The sequence below is a fragment of the Chiloscyllium plagiosum genome, unplaced genomic scaffold (assembly GCF_037043375.1).
Source record: "Chiloscyllium plagiosum isolate Xiang-an unplaced genomic scaffold, Cpla_swu_hap1 HiC_scaffold_10, whole genome shotgun sequence".
In the NCBI taxonomy this organism is placed as follows: domain Eukaryota; kingdom Metazoa; phylum Chordata; class Chondrichthyes; order Orectolobiformes; family Hemiscylliidae; genus Chiloscyllium; species Chiloscyllium plagiosum.
This window is the reverse complement of record NW_028270148.1, coordinates 33,812,140-33,835,566: the sequence shown is the minus strand read 5'-3', so window position 1 is coordinate 33,835,566 and position 23,427 is coordinate 33,812,140. Positions and strand designations below refer to the sequence as shown.

Here is a 23,427-nt window from a genome sequence, read left to right as displayed (position 1 = left end):
ATCAGAACCAATGTGATTCATGTGACAGAGCATTCATAAACATGCGGCTTGTCAGCACAAACTGTATCTAGGGAACACTGATGGAATATGCCTGACAGTGAATGTGTCTGGAATGTGATTGAGTTGAAAAGGCTGAGACTGCGTATGTTTTGTGTGGCGAGTGATGCGAGTGTATATGATTGAGTAGAACATCCATTATTTAAAATTTTTTTTCTTGGAAATATTTTGAAATATTTCATTCTGTTAATTTGCATTTAATTTGTTTTAGTTCTCAATTGTGTTAAAGTGAATACTATTTTTAAAAGAAAGTAGAGGAGATGCGGTAGATATCTGGTAGATTAAGTAATTCAAATTCAGTTAGTGATCAGGAACAACAGGATGTGACTGTAAGTGAGGCAGGTAGGAGGATTCTGAGTTCAGGAGTGGAGGAGCCTCAGACCTTGACCTTGTCCAACAGGTATGAGATTTTTTGCTCCCTGTATGGATGAGGAAAAGGGCTGTGGACAGGATGAGCCAGCTGACCATGGTGCAGAAAGTCATTCAAGAGCAGGAAGCAAAGAGACAAATAGTTGTTATCTGCGATTCTATGATTGGGAGGGGAACAGATAGTATCCTTTGTGAGCCTGATGGGAGTTCCGCATGGCGTGGTGCCAGAGTGCAGGACATCTCCAACTGGCTTGAAAGGATATTGGATCAGTAGAGAGAAAATCCAGTTGTTGTAGTCCACGATGGCACAAACAACATAGGCAAGGCTAGGAAGGAGGACTTGTTTGGGGAGTATCAAGCACTAGGAAGGAAATTGAAGAACAGGTCCTCGAGGGTCATAATCCCGAGGGATTACTGCCCAAGCCACGTGCAAATTGGCATAGGGATAAGAAAATTAGGGAATTAAACACGTGGCTAAGAGATTGGTGTGGGAAAGAGGGATTCCATTTCATGGGACATTGGCATCAGTTTTGGAACCGGGGCGATCTGTACAGATGGAACTGTCTCCACCTGAACCGACCTGGATCCAGTGTTCTGGCAAAAAGGATAAATAGGATGGTCAGTAGGACTTAACTGTGAGTCAGGGGAAAGGAAAAGGAAAGCAACAGGGAATATGGAGTCAAGTAGAAAGATAAGCAGCAAGTTAGCATGTGTGCAGGGTTTAAGTTCAAGGCAGACTAGGAATGAAGCAAAAAGGAAGGATAACTTAGGACACATTACTGGAGATGATGGAAATCATGAGGATAAGAAAATTAGTATTAAGGTGCTTTACCTGAATGCTTGTAGTATTCTTAACCAAGTAGATGAATTAAAAGCACAAATCATCATGAATGATTAGCATGCAGTAGGCATCACAGACTTGGTTGCAGGAGGCTCAGGACTGGCAGTTAAACATCCAAGAATTTACAACTTATCGAAAAGACAGGGAGGTGGGGAAAGGGGGCGGGGTTGCCTTGTTAGTTAAGAATGAAATTAGACCTATGGCATTGAATGACACAGGGTCAGATGATGTGGAGTCTGTGTGGGTGGAGTTGGGGAATCACAAAGGCGAAAAAACCATAATGGGAGTTATGTACAGACCTCCTAACAGTGGTCAGGATCAGGGCCCAAGATGTACCAGGAAATGGAAAGGGCATATCAGAAAGGCAAGGTCACGGGTGATTATGGGGTCTTTAATATGCAATTGCAGTAGGTGGATAAGGTTGCCAGTGGATCCAAAAAAAGGGAATTCATGGAATGCTTACAGGATGGCTTTTTGGAACAGTTTGTGATGAAGCCCACAAGAGAGCAGGCTATTCTGGACTTAATGCTATGTAATGAGCCAGATTTATAAAAGATCTTAAAGTAAGGGAACACTTCGGAGGCAGCGATCATAATATGGTAGAGTTCAGTCTGCAGTTTGAAAGAGAGAAGGCAAAATCGCATGTAATGGTGTTACAGTTAAATAAAGGTAATTACAAGGGCATGAGAGAGGAACTGATGAAAATTAACTGGAAGCAGAGCCTAGTGGGGAAGACAGTAGAGCAATAATGGCAGGAGTTTCTGCGTGTAATTGAGGACACAGTACAGAGGTTCATCCCAAAGAAAAGAAAGATTATCCGAAGGGTGGGGGTGGTGCTTAGACAGCCATGGTTGATAAAGGAAGTCAGGAAATGTATCATAAAAAAAAGAGAGACTATAAAGTGGCCAAGAACACTGGGAAATCAGATGCTGGGAATACTACAAAAGCAAACAGAGGATAACAAAGAGAGAAATAAGGAAGGAGAGGATCAAATATGAAGGTAGGCTAGCAAGCAATATTAGAAATGATAGTAGAAGTTTCTTTCAATACATAAGAAACAAACGAGGCAAAAGTAGAAATTGGGCCAAATTGGTGCAGGAAGGCAAGTGATGGGAGATAAGGAAATAGCTGAAGAACTCAGTAAGTACTTTGTGTCAGTCTTCACAGTGGAAGACATGAGTAATATCCCAACAATTAAGTAGAGGCAAGGGGAATAGTTGAGTAAGATAGCCACTACAAAAGACAAAGTGCTAGAAAAGCTAAAAGGTGTAAAAATTGCTAAATCTCCTGGCCTGGATGGGCTACATCCAAGAGTTCTGAGGGAGGTGGCTGAAGAAATAGCAGAGGCATTGGTTGTCATTTTTCAAAAATCACTGGAGCCAGGGAAAGTCACTGTTTTAACCCCCTTGTTCACGAAAGGATCAAGACAAAAGATGGAAAATTATAGAGCGATTTGCCTAACCTTGGTTATACGTAAAATTCTAAAATCCATTGTTAAGGATGAGATTTCTAAATTCTTGGAAGTACAGTGTCAGATTAGAACAAGTCACCATGGATTTAGTAAGGGGAGGGCATACCTGAAAACCTGTTAGAATTCTTTGAAGAGGTAACAAGTAGGTTAGACCAGAGAAACCCAGTGGATATTATCTATCTAGACTTCCAAAAGGTCTTTGATAAGGTGCTGAGTAAGGCAAGACCCATGGTGTTCGAGGTGAGTTATTGGCATGGATTGAGGATTGGTTGTCTGACAAAAGGCAGAGAGTTGAAATAAAAGGTCCCTTTTTGGATTGACAGCTACTGACGAATGGTGTCCTGCAGGGTTCAGTGTTGGGGCCGCAGCTGTTTACTTCATATATTAATGATCTGGATGAGGGGACTGCGGGCATTTTGGCGAAGTATACCAAAGTTAGGTGGAGAGGCAGGTAGTTCTGAGGAGCTGGAGAGGCTGCAGAAAGATGTGGACAGTTTAGGAGAGTGGTCAAAGAAATGGCTGATGAAATTCAATGTGAGCAAATGCGAGGTCTTGCACTTTGGAAAAAAGAATACAGGCATGGACTATTTTCTAAATGGTGAGAAAATTCATAAAGCCAAAGTACAAAGGGATCTGGGAGTGCTAGTCCATGATTCTCTAAAGGTTGACTTGCAGGTTGAGTCCGTGGTTTAGAAAGCAAATGTAATGTTGCCATTTATCTTGAGGGTTGGAATATAAAAGCAGCGATGTGCTACTGAGACTTTGTACAACTCTAGTTAGGCCCCATTTAGAATGCTATGTCCAATTCTGGGCCCCTCACCTCAGGAAGGACATACTGGCACTGGAACATGTCCAGCAGAGATTCACACGGATCATCCTTGGAATGATATACCTAACATATGATGAATGGCTGAAAATCCTGGGATTGTGTTCATTAAAGTTTAGAAGTTTGAGGGGAGATCTAATAGAAACTTACAAGATAATGCATGGCTTAGAAAGGGTGGATGCTAGGAATTTGTTCCCGTTAGGCAGGGAGACTAGGACCCATGGGCACAGACTTAGAATTAGAGGGGGTCAATTTAGAATGGAAATGAGGAGACATTTCTTCAGCCAGTGAGTGTTGGGCCTGTGGAATTCATTAACTGTCTTCAAGGCAGAGATTGATAAATTCTTAATCTCGCAAGGAATTAAGAGCTCTGGGGAGAATGCAGGTATGTGGAGTTGAAATGCCCATCAGAGCTGAAAATGTGTTGCTGGAAAAGTGCAGCAGGTCAGGCAGCATCCAAGGGCTCATGCCCGAAACGTCGATTCTCCTGCTCCTTGGATGCTGCCTGACCTGCTGCGTTTTTCCAGCAACACATTTTCAGCTCTGATCTCCAGCATCTGCAGTCCTCTCTTTCTCCTTGAAATGCCCATCAGCCATGATTGAATAGCAGAGTGGACTCGATGGGCCGAATGGCCCTACTTACACTCCTATGTCTTATAGTGGTGGCATAGTGATATTGTTGCTGGGCTAGTAATCCAGAGATTTGAGTAATACAGGTGATCCAGATTCAAATTTCACCGTGGGGGACTTTGAAAATTTTAAAAAGATCTGGAATTAAAATAGTTTAACAATGACCACGAAACCATTATCAACTGATTGTTAACAAAAAAAAATCTGGTTCACTCATGTCGGTTAGTGGAGGAATTCAGTCGTGTGACTCGACCCACAGTAATGTGGTTGACTCGGAACAGCCCTCTGAAATGGCCTAGTATTAAACTGCTAAAACGTCTTTTTTTTAAAAACGGAGTGAAACTGGATAGACCATCCAGCATTGACCTGGCACCAGAAACAACAATAGCAAATTCATTCCAACCACACCATCCTGAATGGGAATTATATTGCTGTGCTTTCAGTGTTACTGGGTCAAAATACTGGACCAGGTTGGAGAGAACTGAGGTGGAGAGAACTGGGCCTTTTTAACAGCTCACCTCAATGGTTGGCAGCCCCTTTTGACAGTCTCCAAGCTAGATTCAGTGTGCTTTATTCTATCCCACCATTTGGAGCATTTTTTTCCCTGAGGCTGGGAGATATCCTGGCTCTGTATGCCTGCCTTGGAAACAAAATCCCCCAGGCCATTACATGTATGTGAATTCACCAAACATAGTCAAAGAGCTATTGTTTGGATACTTTGCGGTAATTTACTGGAACTAATGGCAACTGGTCATGAATAATAGGAATTACATAAGAACATTATATAAGTAGTTCTGACTTTCTCCTGACTGTAACATCCAAGAGCATTATTCTCTAGTAGGTCCTTGACATAAATAATATCAAATTTGATATTATGAAAATATTAAAAACAAAAACAGTGATGATTCATCTGTACATATGTTGTTTTGGGCAGTTCTTTATAGACAGGATACTGGAACAATGGAGAAAGCCATACACATCATAATTAGGGTGTTGCATGGATGAAAAGTTGAATCATTCTTTTAAAGTTGATCAGTCATCTTTAGAACAAAAAAATGTAAGATTAGATTTAATAGAAATTTTCAAAATTATCAAGGCCAGATAATGAAAGGTTTCCCTGCAGATTAGTGAATTAGTGCCACAGGGTAGAGATCTAAAAATATTTAAATCACAAAGGGAACGATTAGAACTTAAATCCTGTGAATAGTTATTAGAATGTGAAGTACATTACAACTTGCTCCTGAAGCTCTGTCAATTACAATTTCTGAAGTGAGAGAATCTGATTTTATCTCTAAGAATATAGTAGACCTTTTAAAGATTTAAATTAATTCAATCTGCAATATGTCCAATCACTAAAGCAACAATTAATGAAGCAAATAGAATGCTGAACAATTTAGTCAGAAGAATAAGTTTAATGTCAGAGGAAGCTATCCAAATTCACAAACTAGGAGCAGATATAAGTTATGTGACCCCGTACCACTGCTCCAGTATTCAACAAGATGCTGTGTTTTGAATTCTACATTGCCATCTACTCCCTAATAACATTAGATTTTTTTGTTAGGTGACAGAATCAGTCTAGTTCTGCCTTAACCATATTCAATAACCTTGCCTCTTGATTCTTCCAATGTGAAGAGTTCCAAAATTTCACAACCCTCTGAGGAAAAAGAACTCTCATCTCTACCTTAAAAGCAACCCCCTAATTTTAAAACCCCCTTATTTCTGAACTCTCCCACAAGAGAGAAACATCATTTCCACATCTACCTCGTCAAGACAACTCAATATTTTCATGTACTTCAATTAAATCAACCCACATTCTTCTGGACTCCAGTGAAAACAAGCCTAGTCTGTTCCACCTTTCCTCATAAAACGACCTGCTTATCCATGTATGAATCTAGTAAACCACCTCCAAAACATTACACCATTCCTTAAATAAGGAGACCAAATCTGCCCACAGTATTAAAGATGTGGTATTTCTAATGCCCTGTATAATATCTTTATTTTTATGTTTGACTCTTTTCACAATAAAGGATAGCATTTCATTACCTGCTTTAATTATTAGCTGGACTTGTGTACTAATTTTTTTGTAACTCATGTATTAGAATATATAGATCTCTCTGCATCTCAATTCTGTAGTTTAGGTTAGGGAGTTTATTGCATTTCAAATTCTTTGTTGCTCCTTAAAAATAAATACTCTTAACAAATTCGTAATTTTTCTTTCAGGTTCTCTGCGTGTCCCATCAATTGCTGCTTCCCGAATGGAACTGGCCATGTCTGAAATATCTGCACAGAGCACTGCTGTGAAACATGCCCCCAAGCAACTGACCATTATTCTGGAGCAGATATGGCTGCAAGCAGGTATGTGTGTAGAAGTTTCGTTTGGTGTAGCACATGTTTGGAAACTACTGAATATTATAGCTTTCTATATTGCAATGGTACTTTATTGACTGGAAAGCACTTTAGAGATTCTTGAAGTTATGAAAAGTAACTATTTAACAAGCTATTAATAGTACAATATTTAACAATATGGATTACATTATATTCCAACAAAGGAGTTGTCATTTGCGTTTTTGCTGCCTTGGAACCTTAGTAACTTGTCCCATTAGTAGATTGATACAAAAAGCAAAATATTGTAAATCATCCTTTCTGCATCTGAGTCATAATTGCAATAACATCTATGATTCAAGTTCTTTCTTGCCATGTCTAATTTCCAGTGAGTCTGTTTTTGAGTTGATATAAAAGAGTTAGCAAAATGAACAAACTTAAGAGTCAGGGTAGTTAAGAACATCTCCTCTGCAGATGTTTGACAGCTTTGTCAGTTGGTTTATCATCTTTGATAAGTGTTAGTGGCTAAGAAAACCTTCAACTGTAAACTGTTTAGATATTAAAGTAAGTCTTGGAAAACCTGATGGATCAAGGATTAGCAATCACTTTCCTGAATAATTTTGTTTTGCATTCCTATAAACTACATTTTAAAATGGGTTTTAATCTGAAAACAGAAACTGGCATAATCTAACCATTTATAAGAGGAACTGCTGTGCCAATTTGAGTGCTTCATGTATTCTCCTATTTTCATTTTTCTATTAACTCATCCCGAAACATTCAACAAATTCAGCAAGATTAGGAATTTTGATTATTAAAGGATTGATTAGTTAGAGCCTGGCGATTATGATTCCCTTGTTGATTGTTTTCTAAATGCAAGAGAGGTGGTGATAATATAGTGCAGTGTCATATGGAAACTGATATAGATGATATAGCCCAGGAGGAGCATGTGGATGAGAGAGAAGAGTTCAAGAATAGTAGCTCTTTGAGGGGTGGGTAGCAAAGTTATAGCAGGTGATTCACTGGCTATGAATGAATAGATAAGAATGGCAAGTATTATTCCCACTCCCTCCCCCCCCTCCCCTCCCCGCCCCTCGCCCGCCTGCCCGCCCAGACACCAGCCCACCAGCCCACCAACTGGAGAGACTTTGGAGGAGGATGATGTAGTCATCTATATCTGAGCCTGCGGCCAAGATGGGAAGAATGAGAAGGTTTAGTTTACAAAGCAAGTTGTCTGTGATTTTTATAAAATCTGTTAGGATACTGTCAGGTTTGGAAATCTGAATGTAGGTCTAGAAGAAACATATTTGGGAAGTGGTAGCATGTTCAAGGACTTTGGTGAGGAATATAAAGTCAGAAATGGAATGGTAGTTTGCAAGAATATCTTGGTGACAAGTTATGGTTACAGTTCAATATGATCCTGGAATATTGAACAGTTTTTACAGGTGAATGCAGTATATTAGGTAGTCAAGTCAGAACTGACAGTGAATGGCTAAACCAGTTAACAATCATATTCACACACCAGCAATCCATGAACTTTAAAAAGCAGAGAGGAGGGCTATACCAGAGGAACAGCGAAGGTGAGAGAGAGTAATTTTGTTTGTTAATGGGGACAGGGCATCAAACTTGGAGGTGACAGCACCGTTGACCAGAATGCAGGACCAAATACGAGACAGTTGGGCTTTTGAATGTGTAGTTTTTTTGTCTTTATTCATGCTTGCTAAATGAACATTGCTGGCAAGACTGGTATTATTGCTCATTCCTAGTTGCCTTGAACCAGATGGCTTGGTTGCCCATTTCAGAGGGCAATGAAGAATCATCCACATTGCAATGTGGTTTGGAGTCACGCACAAGCCAGGTCAGGTAAGGAGGGCAGATTTCTTTGCCTGCAGACACTAGTGAACTATATGGGGTTTTTAAAAATATTAACAACGTTCATCTTAAAGTAACCTTTATATATTGGCCATTTGTTAGCCGAGTTGAGAGTGTGATGCTGGTAAAGCACAGCCAGTCAAGCAGCATCCAAGGAGCAAGAGAATCAACATTTTGAGCATAAGCCCTTCATCAGGAAAGAGTCTTGTTGACCAAAGGGGCTGAGAAATAAATGGGAGGGGGGTGGCACTGGGGGTATGGTAGCTGAGAATGTGATAGATAGATGAAGGTGATCAGTTGGAGAGGAAGGTGGAGCAGATAGGTGGGAAGGAAGATGGACAGGTCAAGATGGTGATGCTGAGTTGCAAGGTTGGATCTGGGATAAGGTTGGAGAAGAGCAAATGAGGAAACTGGTGAAATCCACGTTGATCCCACGTTGTTGGAGGGTCCAAAGGCAGAAGATGAGGTGTTCTTCCTCCAGGTGTCGGGTGGTAAGGATTTGGCAATGGAGAAGGCCCAGGACATGCATGTCCTTGGTCGAGTGGGAGGGGGAGTTGATATTCGGCCACAGGGTAGTAGGGTTGTTTCGTGCATGTGCCCCAGAGATGTTCTCTGAAATGTTCTACCATAGGTGTCCTGTCTCCACAATGTAGAGGAGCAGACACAGTAGATGATGTGTGTGGTAGTTCAGATAAATCTCAGACAGATATAGAAGGTTTCTTTGGGGCCTTGGACGGAGGTAAGTGGGGAGGTGTGGGAACAGGTTTTGTAATTCTTACGGTGGTAGGGGAAGGCGCTGGGAAAGGAGGGTTGGTTGGGGGGGCGGGGGGGTGTGGGCCTGACAGAGTCGCGGAAGAAATGGTTTTTACAGAACGCGGGTTGTGGTGTGGAGGGAAATATATTGTGGGCGGCACGGTGGCACAGTGGTTAGCACTGCTGCCTCACAGCGCCAGAGACCCGGGTTCAATTCCCGCCTCAGACGACTGACTGTGTGGAGTTTGCACATTCTCCCCGTGTCTGCGTGGGTTTCCTCCGGGTGCTCCGGTTTCCTCCCACAGTCCAAAGATGTGCAGGTCAGGTGAATTGGCCATGCTAAATTGTCCATAGTGTTAGGTAAGGGGTAAATGTAGGGGTATGGGTGGGTTACGCTTCGGCGGGGCGGTGTGGACTTGTTGGGCCGAAGGGCCTGTTTCCATACTGTAAGTAATCTAATCTAATCTAATATCCCAGGTGGTGGGGTCTGTTTTGTAGGTGACAGAAATGGTGGAGGATGATGCAGTGTATCCAGAGATTGGTGGGGTGGAAGGTGAGGACCAGGGGGCTCTGTCTTTGTTGCGGTTGGAGGGGTGGGGTTTGAGGGCAGAGGTACAAGAAGTGAATGAGATGTGCTGGAGGGCATCATCAACCATGTGGGAGGGGAAATTGCAGTCTTTGAAGAAGGAAGCCATCTCACAAGTTCTGTGATGGAATTGACCCTCTTGGGAGCAGATGAGGTGGAGGAGGTAGGAATAAGGGATAGCGATTTTACAGGAGGTAGGGTGGGAGGAGGTGTAGTCCAGGTAGCTATGGAGGTACCCAACTCCATAACCAGCGCTCTTCAAACATTCCAGAAGATTCCCCTGGCCTCTGGAACTGCTCGGACACCATTAGCCATGCGGCTGGTGCAGCTACCATCCCCATGGTGATCGATGATGTCACTTCCGCCCCCATCATGGCCGCTTCCACAGCCACTTCTGCCCCTCACAATTCCTCATGCACCACACATGATATCACTTCCGCCCCTCACATCATCACTGATGTCACACACTCAGTGACTTCCGACCCCCCCACTGCCGTGTTTGCCACCACTTCCGTCCCCACCAACGCCACTCACCTGCGTTCTGCTGACACGTCCCCCGCAGATTCCACTGTCACCATCCCTGCCCCCCAGAACCATGAGGGGAACACCACCCCTGTTCATGATTCTACCCCCATTCCCCCACCATCACACCCACTCCAGTTACAGGCTCCGCCCCCACTCCCAGCTCCACATCTAAGTCAGGTCCCAGCTCCTAGCCCTGCCAGGTTTTCACCATCCCCCCAGACCTCCCCCTCACTAAGGACGAATGATCAGTCCTCAGCAAAGGACTCACCTTCATCCCCCTCCCAAAGGGCATGAGATAACTAAAGTTACAAAGGCATGGCTTGTAATTATTAGGATACAGATATTGTGATAGTAACAATCACCTTCTAAAACACAAGCACAAAATGCTGGAGAAACCTAGCAGGTTTTGCTAGCACTTGCAGAGAGAAAACCAAAGTTAATGTTTCAAGTCTGGTATGACTCCTCCTCAGAAGAATGCCCCTAAAAGTCTTCTCACAGTTAACAGCATTTAAATGGTCTCTTATCAGTGTGAACAAGCTGTTGAGCAAAGAGGACAGATGAACAAATGCATCCCTACCCACACACGGTTTGGTGAACAGTCTTGCCCAGCATGAACTCTTCTGTGGCTGGGCAAAATGGATAATCCCTTCCCCCCCTCACACAGGGCAGGTGACTAACTCCCAGTGTAAACTCCTTGTTGTTTCTGTGGCCTGGATCACAACTTCACTGTTGACAGGCCTTGGAGAGGTTTGTAATAAAAGACAAAATTTGGATATCGGTGCATTAGGAATTTGAAAAATCCCTATCAACTCTGCATTTACATGGACACTTGCACCTCAGAAAAACTTTGACTCATCTGGTTGGACAATCAATTGAACCCTCATCCACTTTCTCAATGTTTCTTCCTCAGTGGTGGTGCAATGTTTTTCCCCCCCTTATGTAATTGATTAAAACTGCTCCCAGTTAATGGACAGAAACATTTTCATGGGATATATGTGCTTCCATGCTTTTCAAATCATACTGCACTGACCATGGACACATAGCAGATGGCGGACCTCAGCAGCATTCCAAGGATTTTATTTTAGGGTTCATCTGAGCCAGTGACACTAAAATTCACACATCTATCAGAATACAGAGGAACCTTGATTATCCGAACTACACAGGCGGGGGTTTTGTCGTTTGGTTAATCAAACGCCGGATAATTGAACCCCGGATAACAGTTAACCAAGCACCAACGTCTTGTGACCTTGTTCGGATAATCCAAAATTCAGTTAATCAAATGCCAGATAATCAAGGTTCCTCTGTCTTTGGTACAAACTCCAGATGAACCAATCTGAAGTCAGTGTAAATGGGATGTCAATCCCATGACCATTCATAGCAGATGTCTAAGTTACCCTTTGTAGTGAAGGGCAAGAATTTTGACATTAGTACACCGGAGAATGGGAAACATTAGAGATTGCTGAGGACATGAGAAATGAATGAGCAAGACCTAAGGTAAAGGAATAGACGTAGGTGGAAGAAATATGGATGGACTGGAGTTTCTGGAACTGAGATTAATTCCATTACAGTTTCTATTGTAATAGCATGTTTGTACAACACATGCATCTGACAGACAGTAACTCAGTTTTGAATTTGTCTATCAAGTATCTTAGAATCCCTATGGTGTGGAAGCAAGCCATTCAGCCCAATCCGTCCATACCACTGTTCAAGAGCATTCCACCCAGGTCCACCCCATTCCTGTAACCCTGCATTTACTGTGGCTAACCCATCTGACCTACACATCCCTGGACACTATGGGGCAATTTAGCATGGCTAATCCACCCAACATATACATATTTTGACTGTAGGAGGAAACCAGAGCACCTGGAAACGCTGGAGAAGGTGCAAACTCCACACAGTCACCTGAGGGTGGAATCGAACCTAGATCCCTGCCGCTGTGAGGGAGCAGTGCTAACCACTGAGTCACTGTGCCGCTCTGTGCTCAGTATTAACTCACTGAAATGCCTCGTGATGTTCACTATTCACCAATGTTACATAGAGTTGATTCTTACTAGGCTCTGAATTGAGTGGTCTTGGGTAAGACAAGTAGTAAAATAGGGTGAGAATTCAGCAAGTCTGATCTGAATGAGATCACTTTATGGCTCTCATTCATTTTCTCAGTCCACAATGGAGCCCATTGGCCCTGGACGTTTAGTTGGGCGACCCTGGGGAATTTGGGTATGGGCAGATTAGACATGCCAAGAGGCAAGTTGACCCTCCTTGGTTGCAATTTCCAAGGGTCAGAGACGGGCAGGCAGGTGGAGGTGGCCACTTGCACAGTGTCCTGTCTGAAAACGATAGAGGGCCTGTGTGTGTCTCATTCTCCGGCAGGGTGCCTTGTGGCAGAGTTCAGTGGCCTTGTAGGGGGAGCACCTGGACTAGACTGAAGCTTCCCTGTCCCATTCTGATCCTGCTTTCAGATCTGAGTGCGATGGAGTGCAGGTATGGTCAACTCTCGAGCAGACCTTGAGGGTACTGGGCCTGGCTTTGCACAGCAGCTGCCGACCTATCTAAGACTGGCTGCACTGCTGCAGAATCTGAGCAATGATGGACAGGCAAATGATGGACTGGCTGCATTATCCCAGCTTCGCTGCAGGATGGTGGACTATGAAGAGGATGCAAAAATGCTGTAGTGTGATTTGGACAAACTGAGTGACTCAGGGAATGCATGGCAGCTGAAGTATAATTGGATAATTTTTGAGATTATTCATTTTGGTAATAAAAACAGCAAAGCAGATTATTATCTGAATGATGACAGATTTGGAAACAGGTGCAACAAGTCCTGAGTTTGCTTGTACACTCAGCTGCATGCAAGTGCAGCTATGTGGTGAGGAAGGCCTCCATCCTGAGAGGATTGGAGTGCAGGAGCAGGAATGTCTTGCTACTATTGTACAGTGCCTTAGTGAGACTGTACCTGGAGTATTGAGTGTAGCATTGATCTCCTTATCTAAGGAAAGATGTTCTGGCCATGAACAGACTGCAATAAAAGGTTTACCAAACTGATTCTCAGGATTGCTGGACTGATGTATGAAGAGAGACTGGATTGGTTAGTCTGTACTCATAGCAGTTTAGAACCATGAGGGATGATATGATAGAAACATATAAAATTCTAACAGGACTAGAGAGGGCAAATACAGGATGGATGTTCCCAATGACTGAGGTGTTAGAAGCAGGATTTGCAGTCTGAGGTAGGCCATTTAGAACTGGATAACCTTTTTTTGCACCCAGAGCGTGATGAGCCTGTGGAATTCTCTGTTATAGAAAGTTGTTGAGGCGAAAACATTGAATGTTTTCAAGAAGGAGTTTGGTAAAGCTTTTTGGGGCCAAAGATTCAAAGGGAATGAGGAGAAAGCAAAAACAGGGTACTGAGTTGGATGATCAGCCACGATTGAATAGGGGAGCAGGCTTGAAGGGCTGAATGGCTCCTCCTGCTCCTAGCTTTTATTTTTATGTTTCAGTAATGAGGGCCAATACCTGCTGAAAGCCTTCCTACCAAAGTTGCCCTTCCCTTTGAATCTGCATGAGGTCCTTCATTACTGAGACCAATGGCTCATCTCCCATGGGATTTTGGTAGGTGCCTCTGACTGCCAGTGGCCTGGGCAGTTTCTCCCTCGCCCGTGTGCAGAGCTGTCAGTGTGTGATGAACTCTCTTCTCTGCACAAGATGGGCTTGTTCTTGGGAAGATCACTCATTCTTCTGTCACCTGTAACTTGGCGATAGTACAGTCACTTTCTTCGTCCAAGTCATTAATATATATCGTAAATAATTGCACCACAGCATTGATGCATTCCGTTAGTTACAATTTGCCATTCTGAGAATGCCCCCTTTATCCCAATTGCCTCCTGTTAGTTAACTTCACAAGTGTGAGCATACCACTCCTAACATCATTGGCTCTTCTTCAGTCACCTAATGTGTGTGGTACCTCATCAAAGACCTTGTGAAAATCCAAATATATTGCATTCACTGCTACCCCTTTAGCTATCTTGCTTGATACTTCCTCAAAGAACTCTAATAAATTTGTCCCCTTTATTTCCCCTTTATGAAGCCATGCTGACCCTGCTTCATTGTATTAGTATTTCTGAATGCTGTGCTATGCCATCCTTTGAAATAGACTCTTAACACTTTTCTAATAACATACATGAAGCTAGCTGGCCATTGTTCCCTGCTTTTTTCTTTTAAATTCCTCTTTTTAAGTAAAGGTGTTATATTTGGCAATTTTCTAATCCTCTGGGAGTTTTCCAGGATCTAAGGATTCTTGAAAGATTGCTTTCAGTGTATCCACTATCTCTGTAGTTAGTTCTTTTAATATCTATCAGACACCCCTCCTTCAGACTTTGAAAGATGGTGCAGTCTTGGGGACACTGGTCTCATGGAGGCCCCTCACTAAACAATGAGTTCCTCTATGAAGATGCATAGCAGGATGGTCTGGATTCTCACCACAAGTACTCAAACAATAAATAATGCAATGAGTTTGATAAAATAACATGAGAAAATCTGTTTGGCCTCATGGCAAAAATCACTCTACCAAACTCAACATTACTCACACTCAGCCAAAAATATTCAAGCCAGAGATTTGTTTAAAACGATGCACAATGGATAACTGAATCATACAGTTTCGGCTTGCTTTGGGTACAATCACTGTTCTGGACTAATTCAGTTTACCTGAGCCACATACTTATAGGGATGCTAATTTTGGACTCGTCTTTCAGCAAGGTAGGGATCAAATTGGCCAGCGCTCTAACCAATGGCCATTGTTTTAAAATAGCATGTGCATGTTGATATCCACTAAAGCCATCCTTCCCAGTCACGTATGTAGTATATACTTCCTGGACAAAGTAGTTGTGGGTTGTAGCACTCATGGAGCTACATCCAATAAATGTAGCTTATTCATGAGAGAAGAGAAAGAAATTTTCAGGGTTGGGGGATATCTGCAGAAACATTGGCATCTGTACACCTTGCTTCCAACTTTCTTTGCTGAAAAGTTGATTAAATTCAAGGGTTCACAATATTTGGTTTGCTAGACCTGAACTAGAGAGGGTTAAGTGACAATTTCAGACAAATACCCAGCTGTAGAACTATTTCAAATTCCATTTTCTTCTCCCCTTTACAAATTCTTTATTAAGTATTTTTGTCTTTGGTACCGGCAGTAATTTTTTTTAGATTACATTACAGTGTGGAAACAGGCCCTTCGGCCCAACAAGTCCACACCGACCCGCCGAAGCGTAACCCACCCATACCCCTACATTTACCCCTTACCTAATACTACGGGCAATTTAGCATGGCCAATTCACCTAACCTGCACATCTTTGGACTGTGGGAGGAAACCGGAGCACCTGGAGGAAACCCACGCAGACATGGGGAGAACGTGCAAACTCCACACAGTCAGTTGCCTGAGGCGGGAATTGAACCCGGGTCTCTGGTGCTGTGAGGCAGCAGTGCTAACTACTGTGCCACCATGCCGTCCTAAATAGAAAGGATGTGTAACATCTTGGAAAATGCAAATGGTGCAGAACAAACCATTTTCAAAAACCAGATTACTGTAGCCTGAATAGATGACCAAATTTGGTAAGCAGCCAGATTGTTCACAAAGTACACTGCTTTGCAAAGATTATGAATTCAAGAGAGAAGAACATGGTGCACTGTATTTCAAGGAATCATAATATTGAATGACTTGTATGCCACATAGAAAGGACATGAAGTTATATATTAGTGGATTCTTTTTAAATGCATACTCCTAAACGTGTTCGAAGTGAAAAGAAATTAGACTTGATCTCAATCCTGTTCCGAGTGCTCTCGAGACTTTGCACTCACTCATTTCTGCATTAACTTAGCCACATCACTCAGACAAACAAACAAGATTGGAGCATGAGGAATACATATTGTCCCAACCACCTGATGAAGGAGCAGCGCTCCGAAACCTAGTGCTTCCAAATAAACCTGTTAGACTATAACCTGGTGTTGTTGATTTTTAACCTTGTCACAGAAGAGTTCACTCTTCAAAGAGATGGGCAATGGTACAGTTTTTAATGCAAATTAAGGAAGTTTTGTCTTGTAGTTGCTTCACACCATTGTATTTGATAATATTGCTGCATTGGACGGATAATTCTCATCACTGCTGAGATGGAACTGGATGATGAGAATGAAAGTTACTTTGAAAGCTAAGGGGAGAGGCTGCATAGGTTGATTTCCCTGGAACACTAGAGGCTGAAGTACGACCTTATAGAGATTTATAAAATCATGAAGGGGATGGATAGGGTAAATAGACAAGGTCTTTTCCCTGGGTTGGGGGAATCCAGAACTAGAGGGCATAGGTTTAGAGTGAGAGGGGAAAATTATAAAATGGATTTAAGGGGCAATCTTTTCACACAGAGGTTGATGTGTGTGTGGAATTGAGCTGCTAGAGGAAGTGGTGGAGGCTGGTACAGTTACAGTATTTAAAAGGTATCTGGATGAGTACAGGGTTTACAGGGATACAGACCAAGTGCTGGCAAATGAGACTGGATTAGGTTAGGATATCTGATTGGCATGGCAGAGTTGGACCAAAGGGTCTGCTTCTGTGCTGTACATCTCTATGACTCTATGAATAATGCCTGATAGGAAGTGAGGTAAATGACATTAAATGGAACTTTTTACTCCCCTGCAATACTTCCATTTCATGGCAGAAATGTTTTAACATCAATGAGTCAGCAACATTTGCAGAAAATGTGGTGCCATAAACTCCTAAGTAAAATTGATATTATGATTAGAAACCGTCTGTGTTCACAAGTTACTTTAAATTTCTCAGCCAACCATAACTTAAGAGTACTTGAGGACAAAAACGTAAATTTACAAAGAATTTCTCATTGACTTTGACAACTCTTCTTAATATTTTGATTAATTTACTGCCAATTTAATTCTTTGCTTCTAGCTGAAGACATTAGAATGACAAATGAGCAGGACCTCATCCAAAATATTAGATTGATTAAACTCACAGCTAAACAGTTTCAAGAACTTTCTGTAAAATAGAGGAAGCCATTTAAAATGAAATCTCACTGGATTGGAAATTGCAATTCATTCCATGATATTCAAGTTCTCTAGTTGAGTAAGTGTCTACTTATTGTTTTCACTCAAGGTTGTCAACATTATTTGGACATACGTCCAGTGCATAAGTAAGTGATAAATAATTAAAATTAAACATACAATTGCCTATAGTACATAAATGTTATTGCTATTTTCTTATAAATGTTGGTCCCCTTCTACTTGTAAGGGTCTTTGTAATCTTGAACCTATATCCAGCAAGAGTTAGTGTTTTGAACAGGGTGGGGGAGAGAGGGGAAGAAGAAGAAGAATAGTAGAAGTATGTAAGCTTGACCTCTAATCAGCAGTGTTGGCATTATTATCCCTCAGGTAGAACTTTGTGAGTTCAAGTCTCCTGCTCACTTAACTTTGTTGACATTGTCATTGCTTGTCTGTCCATTGTCATTTTCCCTTTCAAACACCTTTTCTAAACATCCCCTTCCTCTAAATACTCCTCCTGTCCATCTCAAACTTTCCTTTGTGCTCCAGAGTCCAGGCTGAAGTCATGCTGAATCTGTGTGTGATGCGTGTGCAGCATGATGTATTCTAAAAATGGAGAATTTTCTACCTAATGTTATTTCACTAATGTAGCATACCACTGTAAAATCTGAACCCAATTAGCATTTCAGATAAAAATATTTTTACTGTTGAAGTGTAAATTTTTCTTTCTGTGATTTTAAATAATCAATACTGTTCATTTCCTTTAAAAACTAGCTGAACTTTTTCTGGAACTACAAAGGACCAAAGAAGCTTCCTTCTGCATCCAAGAAGCAGCAAGTCTTTTCTCCATGTCGCATGATGTGATATTCATGCGTGGGAGGCTAGAAGAGATGAGAGGCAATTTGAGAGGAGCCAAGCACTTTTATGATGAGGCTCTTGTTATAAATCCAAGAAGTGCGAAGATCATGGAACAATTGGTGAGTTATTTTTAATTGAACAGTTCAATAATGAGGAAAATCTCTTTTTTTCAACCTGTCATTTGCCTCTTCCCTTCACTAAAAACAGACATACAACTTGCCCTCCTTTTTCCCCAGTTTTGTTTCTTAAAGTTCTTAGTTCATGATGAGATAAACTTTCATTGGTGCCAGAAACCCTATAACTGCAAGCTGTTTCACTGTGGGAGAACATCAATGCTGTTATTTTCTGTTCTCCTCATACTCTCCATCTCAAGCCAAACCAATTGGTCAGTGATCAGGAATGGAACACTGCCTGTTTCTGTTACATACGACTAGTTGAGGAATATTATGGACAATATTAGCATTTACCCAACATGGATTTGCTGCAATAAATAAACCAAGAATCTGAAAGTAAATTTATGACTATGGACTCTGGGCAGTAAAATGAACAAATTCAAATTTATTTAGCACACAACATGATGATAATTATGATGTATATTCATTATACTAATTTAATTCAATGAAAAGCAAATCACTTTCACCATTGTGCCAATTAACCATCAAATCACACATATATGTAATTCACAATTTAGATTTTAAGATCACAGATTAAATAAGTTAAATGATATTAGGATGTTAACAATTCTTTATTTTGAAGATTTCAGAATGGGTGTGACCCCAAGCTCTGCTTGGATTAAATGGGATTTGAGAAATTGTTTATAGCTAGTTAATTTCCTAATTAGCCTGTCTTGGTCTATTTCCTATGTGAATAGTTGTTCCAATCCTGCGTGCCGGCTCTGTTCTCACATCCTTTTATTCCCTTTGCCTTTAACCATGACAAACCCTGTATCACACCATTAACGTAATAAAACAACTCCATGCACTCAAGACTTTTGTAAAGATATTTAATAAAGTGCCACATAAAAGTTTATTGCGGTACTTCTTGGTATAGAGGTAACATATAAGCAGGATGGAAGATTGGCTGGCTAGCAGAAAACAATATGCATAAATTGGACCTCAACTACTTATAATTTGTATAAGTGACTTGGATAAGGGGAGCAAATGCATGCCAGTTAATTTTGCAGACGACACAAAGAGAAGTCGGAAATTATGTTGTGAAGAGGACGAAAGAAGATTGAAGACCGATATAGTTAAGTAGAGTGAGTAGGCAAAACTCTGGCATTGGAATGTATTGTGGGAAAATGTGAAGTTGTTCACTTTGGCAGGAAGGACTGTGTTGCCTTAACATTCACAGAGGAATATAAGTGTTCTAATACATAAGTCAAAAAACGTTAGTGTACAAGCTTAGTAAATCATTAAGATGGCTGTTGGAATCCTGTATTTTATTGCAAGAGGAATCGAACATAAAAGTAAGCTTAATAAAAACTGAAATAACTGTGGATCCTGCAAATCAGAAACAAAAATAGAAATTGTTGGATAAACTCAACAGGTTTTGCAGCATCCGTGGAGAGAAATCAGAGTTAACGTTTCGGATTCAGTAACCCTTTCTTAGAGTAGTAAGCTTGTTATGCTTCATTTATTACAGGTCATTGCTAAGACTACATCTAAAATACTGTGTGCAGTATTTACATCAAGAGCACAAGATATAGGAGTAGAAGTAGGCCTTTCAGCCCATTGTCTGTCTGCTGTGCCATTCAGTGAGATTGTGACTTAGCTGTGGCATCAATTTCTCGTCCTCAGAATCTAATCGATTTCTCTCACCCCAAGCAGTGAAAGTAGTGAATTTGTTTTGAAACTTGTCTGCTGTTCAAGATCCCAATCTTGCACGCACCATTTCACTTATGGTCTTCATAAGATTACAGCGCCCTAAGATTTTAATTGTTTTTTGTTTGTTTTCAGCTGGAGCAACCCAGTGTATCCTCATTGAGCATCTTACTTAGTAATACGTAGTAAGTTTTTTTTTGTTTGCTTGATAGACAGCTCTTGCATTGTCTCTTAGTATATCATCTGCGAGATTCTGTTTCTCACAGCTGTTTTTGAAGACGAAAATAGGGATGTTATGCTGAACCTTTACACAATGCTGTTTAGGCCACAAATAGAGTATTTCATCTACTTCTAGTTACCACTTTATGAAGGATGTGAGGGAATGCAGAGGAGATTTTCCAGAATGATTGCAGTGATTAGGATTTTAGCTGCACTGTTAGCTTTGAGAAGCTGCTGTTACTCTCCCTGGCGCAAAAGAGATCGAAGGGAAATCAGGTAGAAGTGTACAAAATGTGACGAGTTAAAAGATACAATGGATAAAGACAAACTGAGCCCATTAGTTGATGATACAAGAAATAGGTGGCACAGTTTTAAGTTTTGGGCAAGTGATGCAGGGAGAATGGTGATGAAGAACTTTTATTACATGCAATGCGTAGAACTCATTGCTTGTGAGGGTCTGGGAAGCTAAGATAATGAATGATTACCAAAAGGAATTGAATTTCTCTTGAGGGAATTAAACTTGCAGTGCAATGAGGATGTAGCAGGGAGATTGCTCTTTAGAGAGCTGTCATGACAGGATGGCCAAATGGCTTACCTTTATGCTATTGTGTCTCTGCTGATGGCAATAATTTGTTACTTACTTGTTGATAATAAATTTTTTACCAACTAAACACTTCTTTGAATTAGTATACTTCAGTGGGTCTGTACCTCAACAGGAGTCAACAATGAATACTTGGAAATTGCAAGTAAAAACAATAATTCACACCAGGTCAGTCAGTATTTGAGGGTAAATATGTTAAGGTTTTGGACAATTCCTTCAACAGAACCTTAAAATCAAAGCTTTATTTTATTATTAATTCTCTTGTTCTGTATTATTAGGATTATCTGCTTTAATTTTGAATTTCATAATATCATTGATTATGGCATTATATAAATAATTGCTTTCCTCAAAAGGAGTCAGTCATATTTTGAGATCCTGAGGCCTGTTTAGCCTTAAGGCCTCCGGAATGAGAGCAATCTTTTAAACTCTCTGTATTTAGCTTTGTAGGAATCTGGTACATTTTTATACGTAAGAATCTTCTGTAGTGATTTATAAATAAGAGACTCACATAGAGCATAAAACAGTTAGCAGAGATATTAGGCCAAATGTCCTATTTCTTTCTTTCTGGTGAGTTCTATTTATTCACTTAAAAGTTGATTTTGTAAGAAAAGGAACAAATTGGGTTATCATTGAAAATATGTGGGTTATATTAAGGATTCAGAGCAGGGGAGCTACTGTCAAAAAGCATGCAGGCTACAACAGTAGTCCTAACATTCCAATTCACACTTCTTATGAACATGGCTTCCTGTTGGATGCACAAGATCATGGAATTAGCTCTGTATATTTTCTAAATATACGTTCATGATGATGATCAAAAATGGGTCTGGGTTTCAAGTGAAGTAAGTATGAAGGGTGGATAAAAAGATTGAAATTTAGAACCTAGGTGGAATAATGATGTTTATAAAAATGAATTGATAAATAAAATAATGAAGATTATGACAGGCGGCACATTTGCTTGTTAGGTGCTTGTGAAAGGTTTTCCATCAACTGAATAATTTTTTGTTGTAACCTATCTGAGTATGCAAAAATGGGAGTTGGGAAAGCTTCACAACTGCTGGGCCTACTGTTGAAGTTCTCGTCAAGTACTATTGAGGTTTTAAGTGTTTAAAGCAAAATATTCAAAATAGTTTCTAAGAGCAATTAGTTTTGGCAGTGATATACTTTAATTGAATTAGAGTTGATCAAATTTGCTGAATATGTGATCGTTATGGGATTCACTATCCTATGTGCCATCACTTGACCAACTTCGAATAATAGAATCTAAAACTTACAGTAATAGAAAGCATCAGCTAATATATGGAAATAGTTTAATGTGTGTCTGAAATCTTATTATATGTTGCTGCTGTATTGATGTTCTTCTAGTTAGTATTTCAAAAGATTTATTTTGGTTCTTTACATTATAAAATACAACTTCTTCCTGATCCGTGCAGTGACCTAATGACTTTAAATTCAGAATCATATGTTTGCTGCTGAAAGTTAAGATATACACGCTATTTTTCTAGTTCACAGACTTTGAAATCCCAAGATCAAAACTAAAGCAGTGATAATAGATTGCGGTTATTCCCTAGACGGTGAGCTCTGTCGTCAGTGTATTTATTAATAAAGGAAGCTTATTTATCTAAATCTCAATTTATAGTATTGGTTGATGAGATGTACAAAATTAGGTTTTGTAGACACTTTAGAGTTTGACAAATTCCCCAATTTCACAAGGTTGAAACTATCTAAATATTTGTGTCCAGGTAATTTTGTCCACAGTAACAGTGGTACTATTTGCTTTCATTTTAAGGGCAGAATTGTCATTCATTGGAAGACTGAGACATTTATTTAAATTCAACTATTGTTCAGGCTGATTATAAAGCAATAGTAATTATACCATTCATAAACAATGGACTGGAAAAATGGGTGTAAGCAAATAATTGCCATCATTAAATTAGATGTTGCATTTTATTGTTGTTAGATGATTGTAAGGTGTCCTCAGTTCTTGCAACTCTGCTTGCACAATTTGTCAAACTGAGTTTCTTTCCAATCAATTTCTAAGGTAAAAAAAACATGTTGTTACACATTTCTTAAATCCACTGTTGAATTTTAACTGTTTGTAAAATGGGGGATTTTCAAGACCTGAACAGAAACCTTGATATATACCCTTTCTTCAATGTTCCTTCTTCCCAGCTACGAGGTAACACTGGATGGAAATATAATGGGAGATTGGGGCAATTAGGGAAACAGAAAACTGGAATGATGCTGGTGTGAAGCTGTGGATGTATTTGCTGATACTGCAGATGCGGAAGACAAACTCCTCGCATGTGCAGTTCCTGTGGCTGTGACACCACTGATAACAACACCCCAGGCTGCTACCTGAATCAAAGATAGTACAGATCTAGCAAAGGGAAAAAGAAAGATCAGTACCATTCCTGCTTCCTCCTGCCCTCACTTTTTTTCACTACTCCCTCCTGCCCCCATATTCCACCTTTCTGCTGTCTGCTTCCCACAGCCACTACCCTCATGATTCACCCATTCAACCCTCTTTAACGGGTTGATTATGATCATACTTTAATGCCCTTTGATAGATTAGAGAACAGGAATAAAGCTGAGGTAGCTGATCTCAGTTGAGTAAAAATGGGACATTGCGGTTGATCAAAATA

At 40.7% G+C, this 23,427-nt stretch overlaps 1 protein-coding gene across 2 annotated transcripts in view; it reads left to right on the top strand.

The window, feature by feature from the left end:
* LOC122552723 (tetratricopeptide repeat protein 7A-like) overlaps positions 1 to 23,427 on the top strand; it is a 417,993-nt gene that overhangs the window by 255,542 nt on the left and 139,024 nt on the right. For both annotated transcript variants that reach the window (XM_087991260.1, XM_043695623.2), the window contains exons 18-19: positions 6,415 to 6,549; positions 18,059 to 18,261. In XM_087991260.1, the coding sequence (XP_087847386.1) occupies positions 6,415 to 6,549; positions 18,059 to 18,261 (338 nt within the window). The remainder of the gene's footprint in view (positions 1 to 6,414; positions 6,550 to 18,058; positions 18,262 to 23,427) is intronic.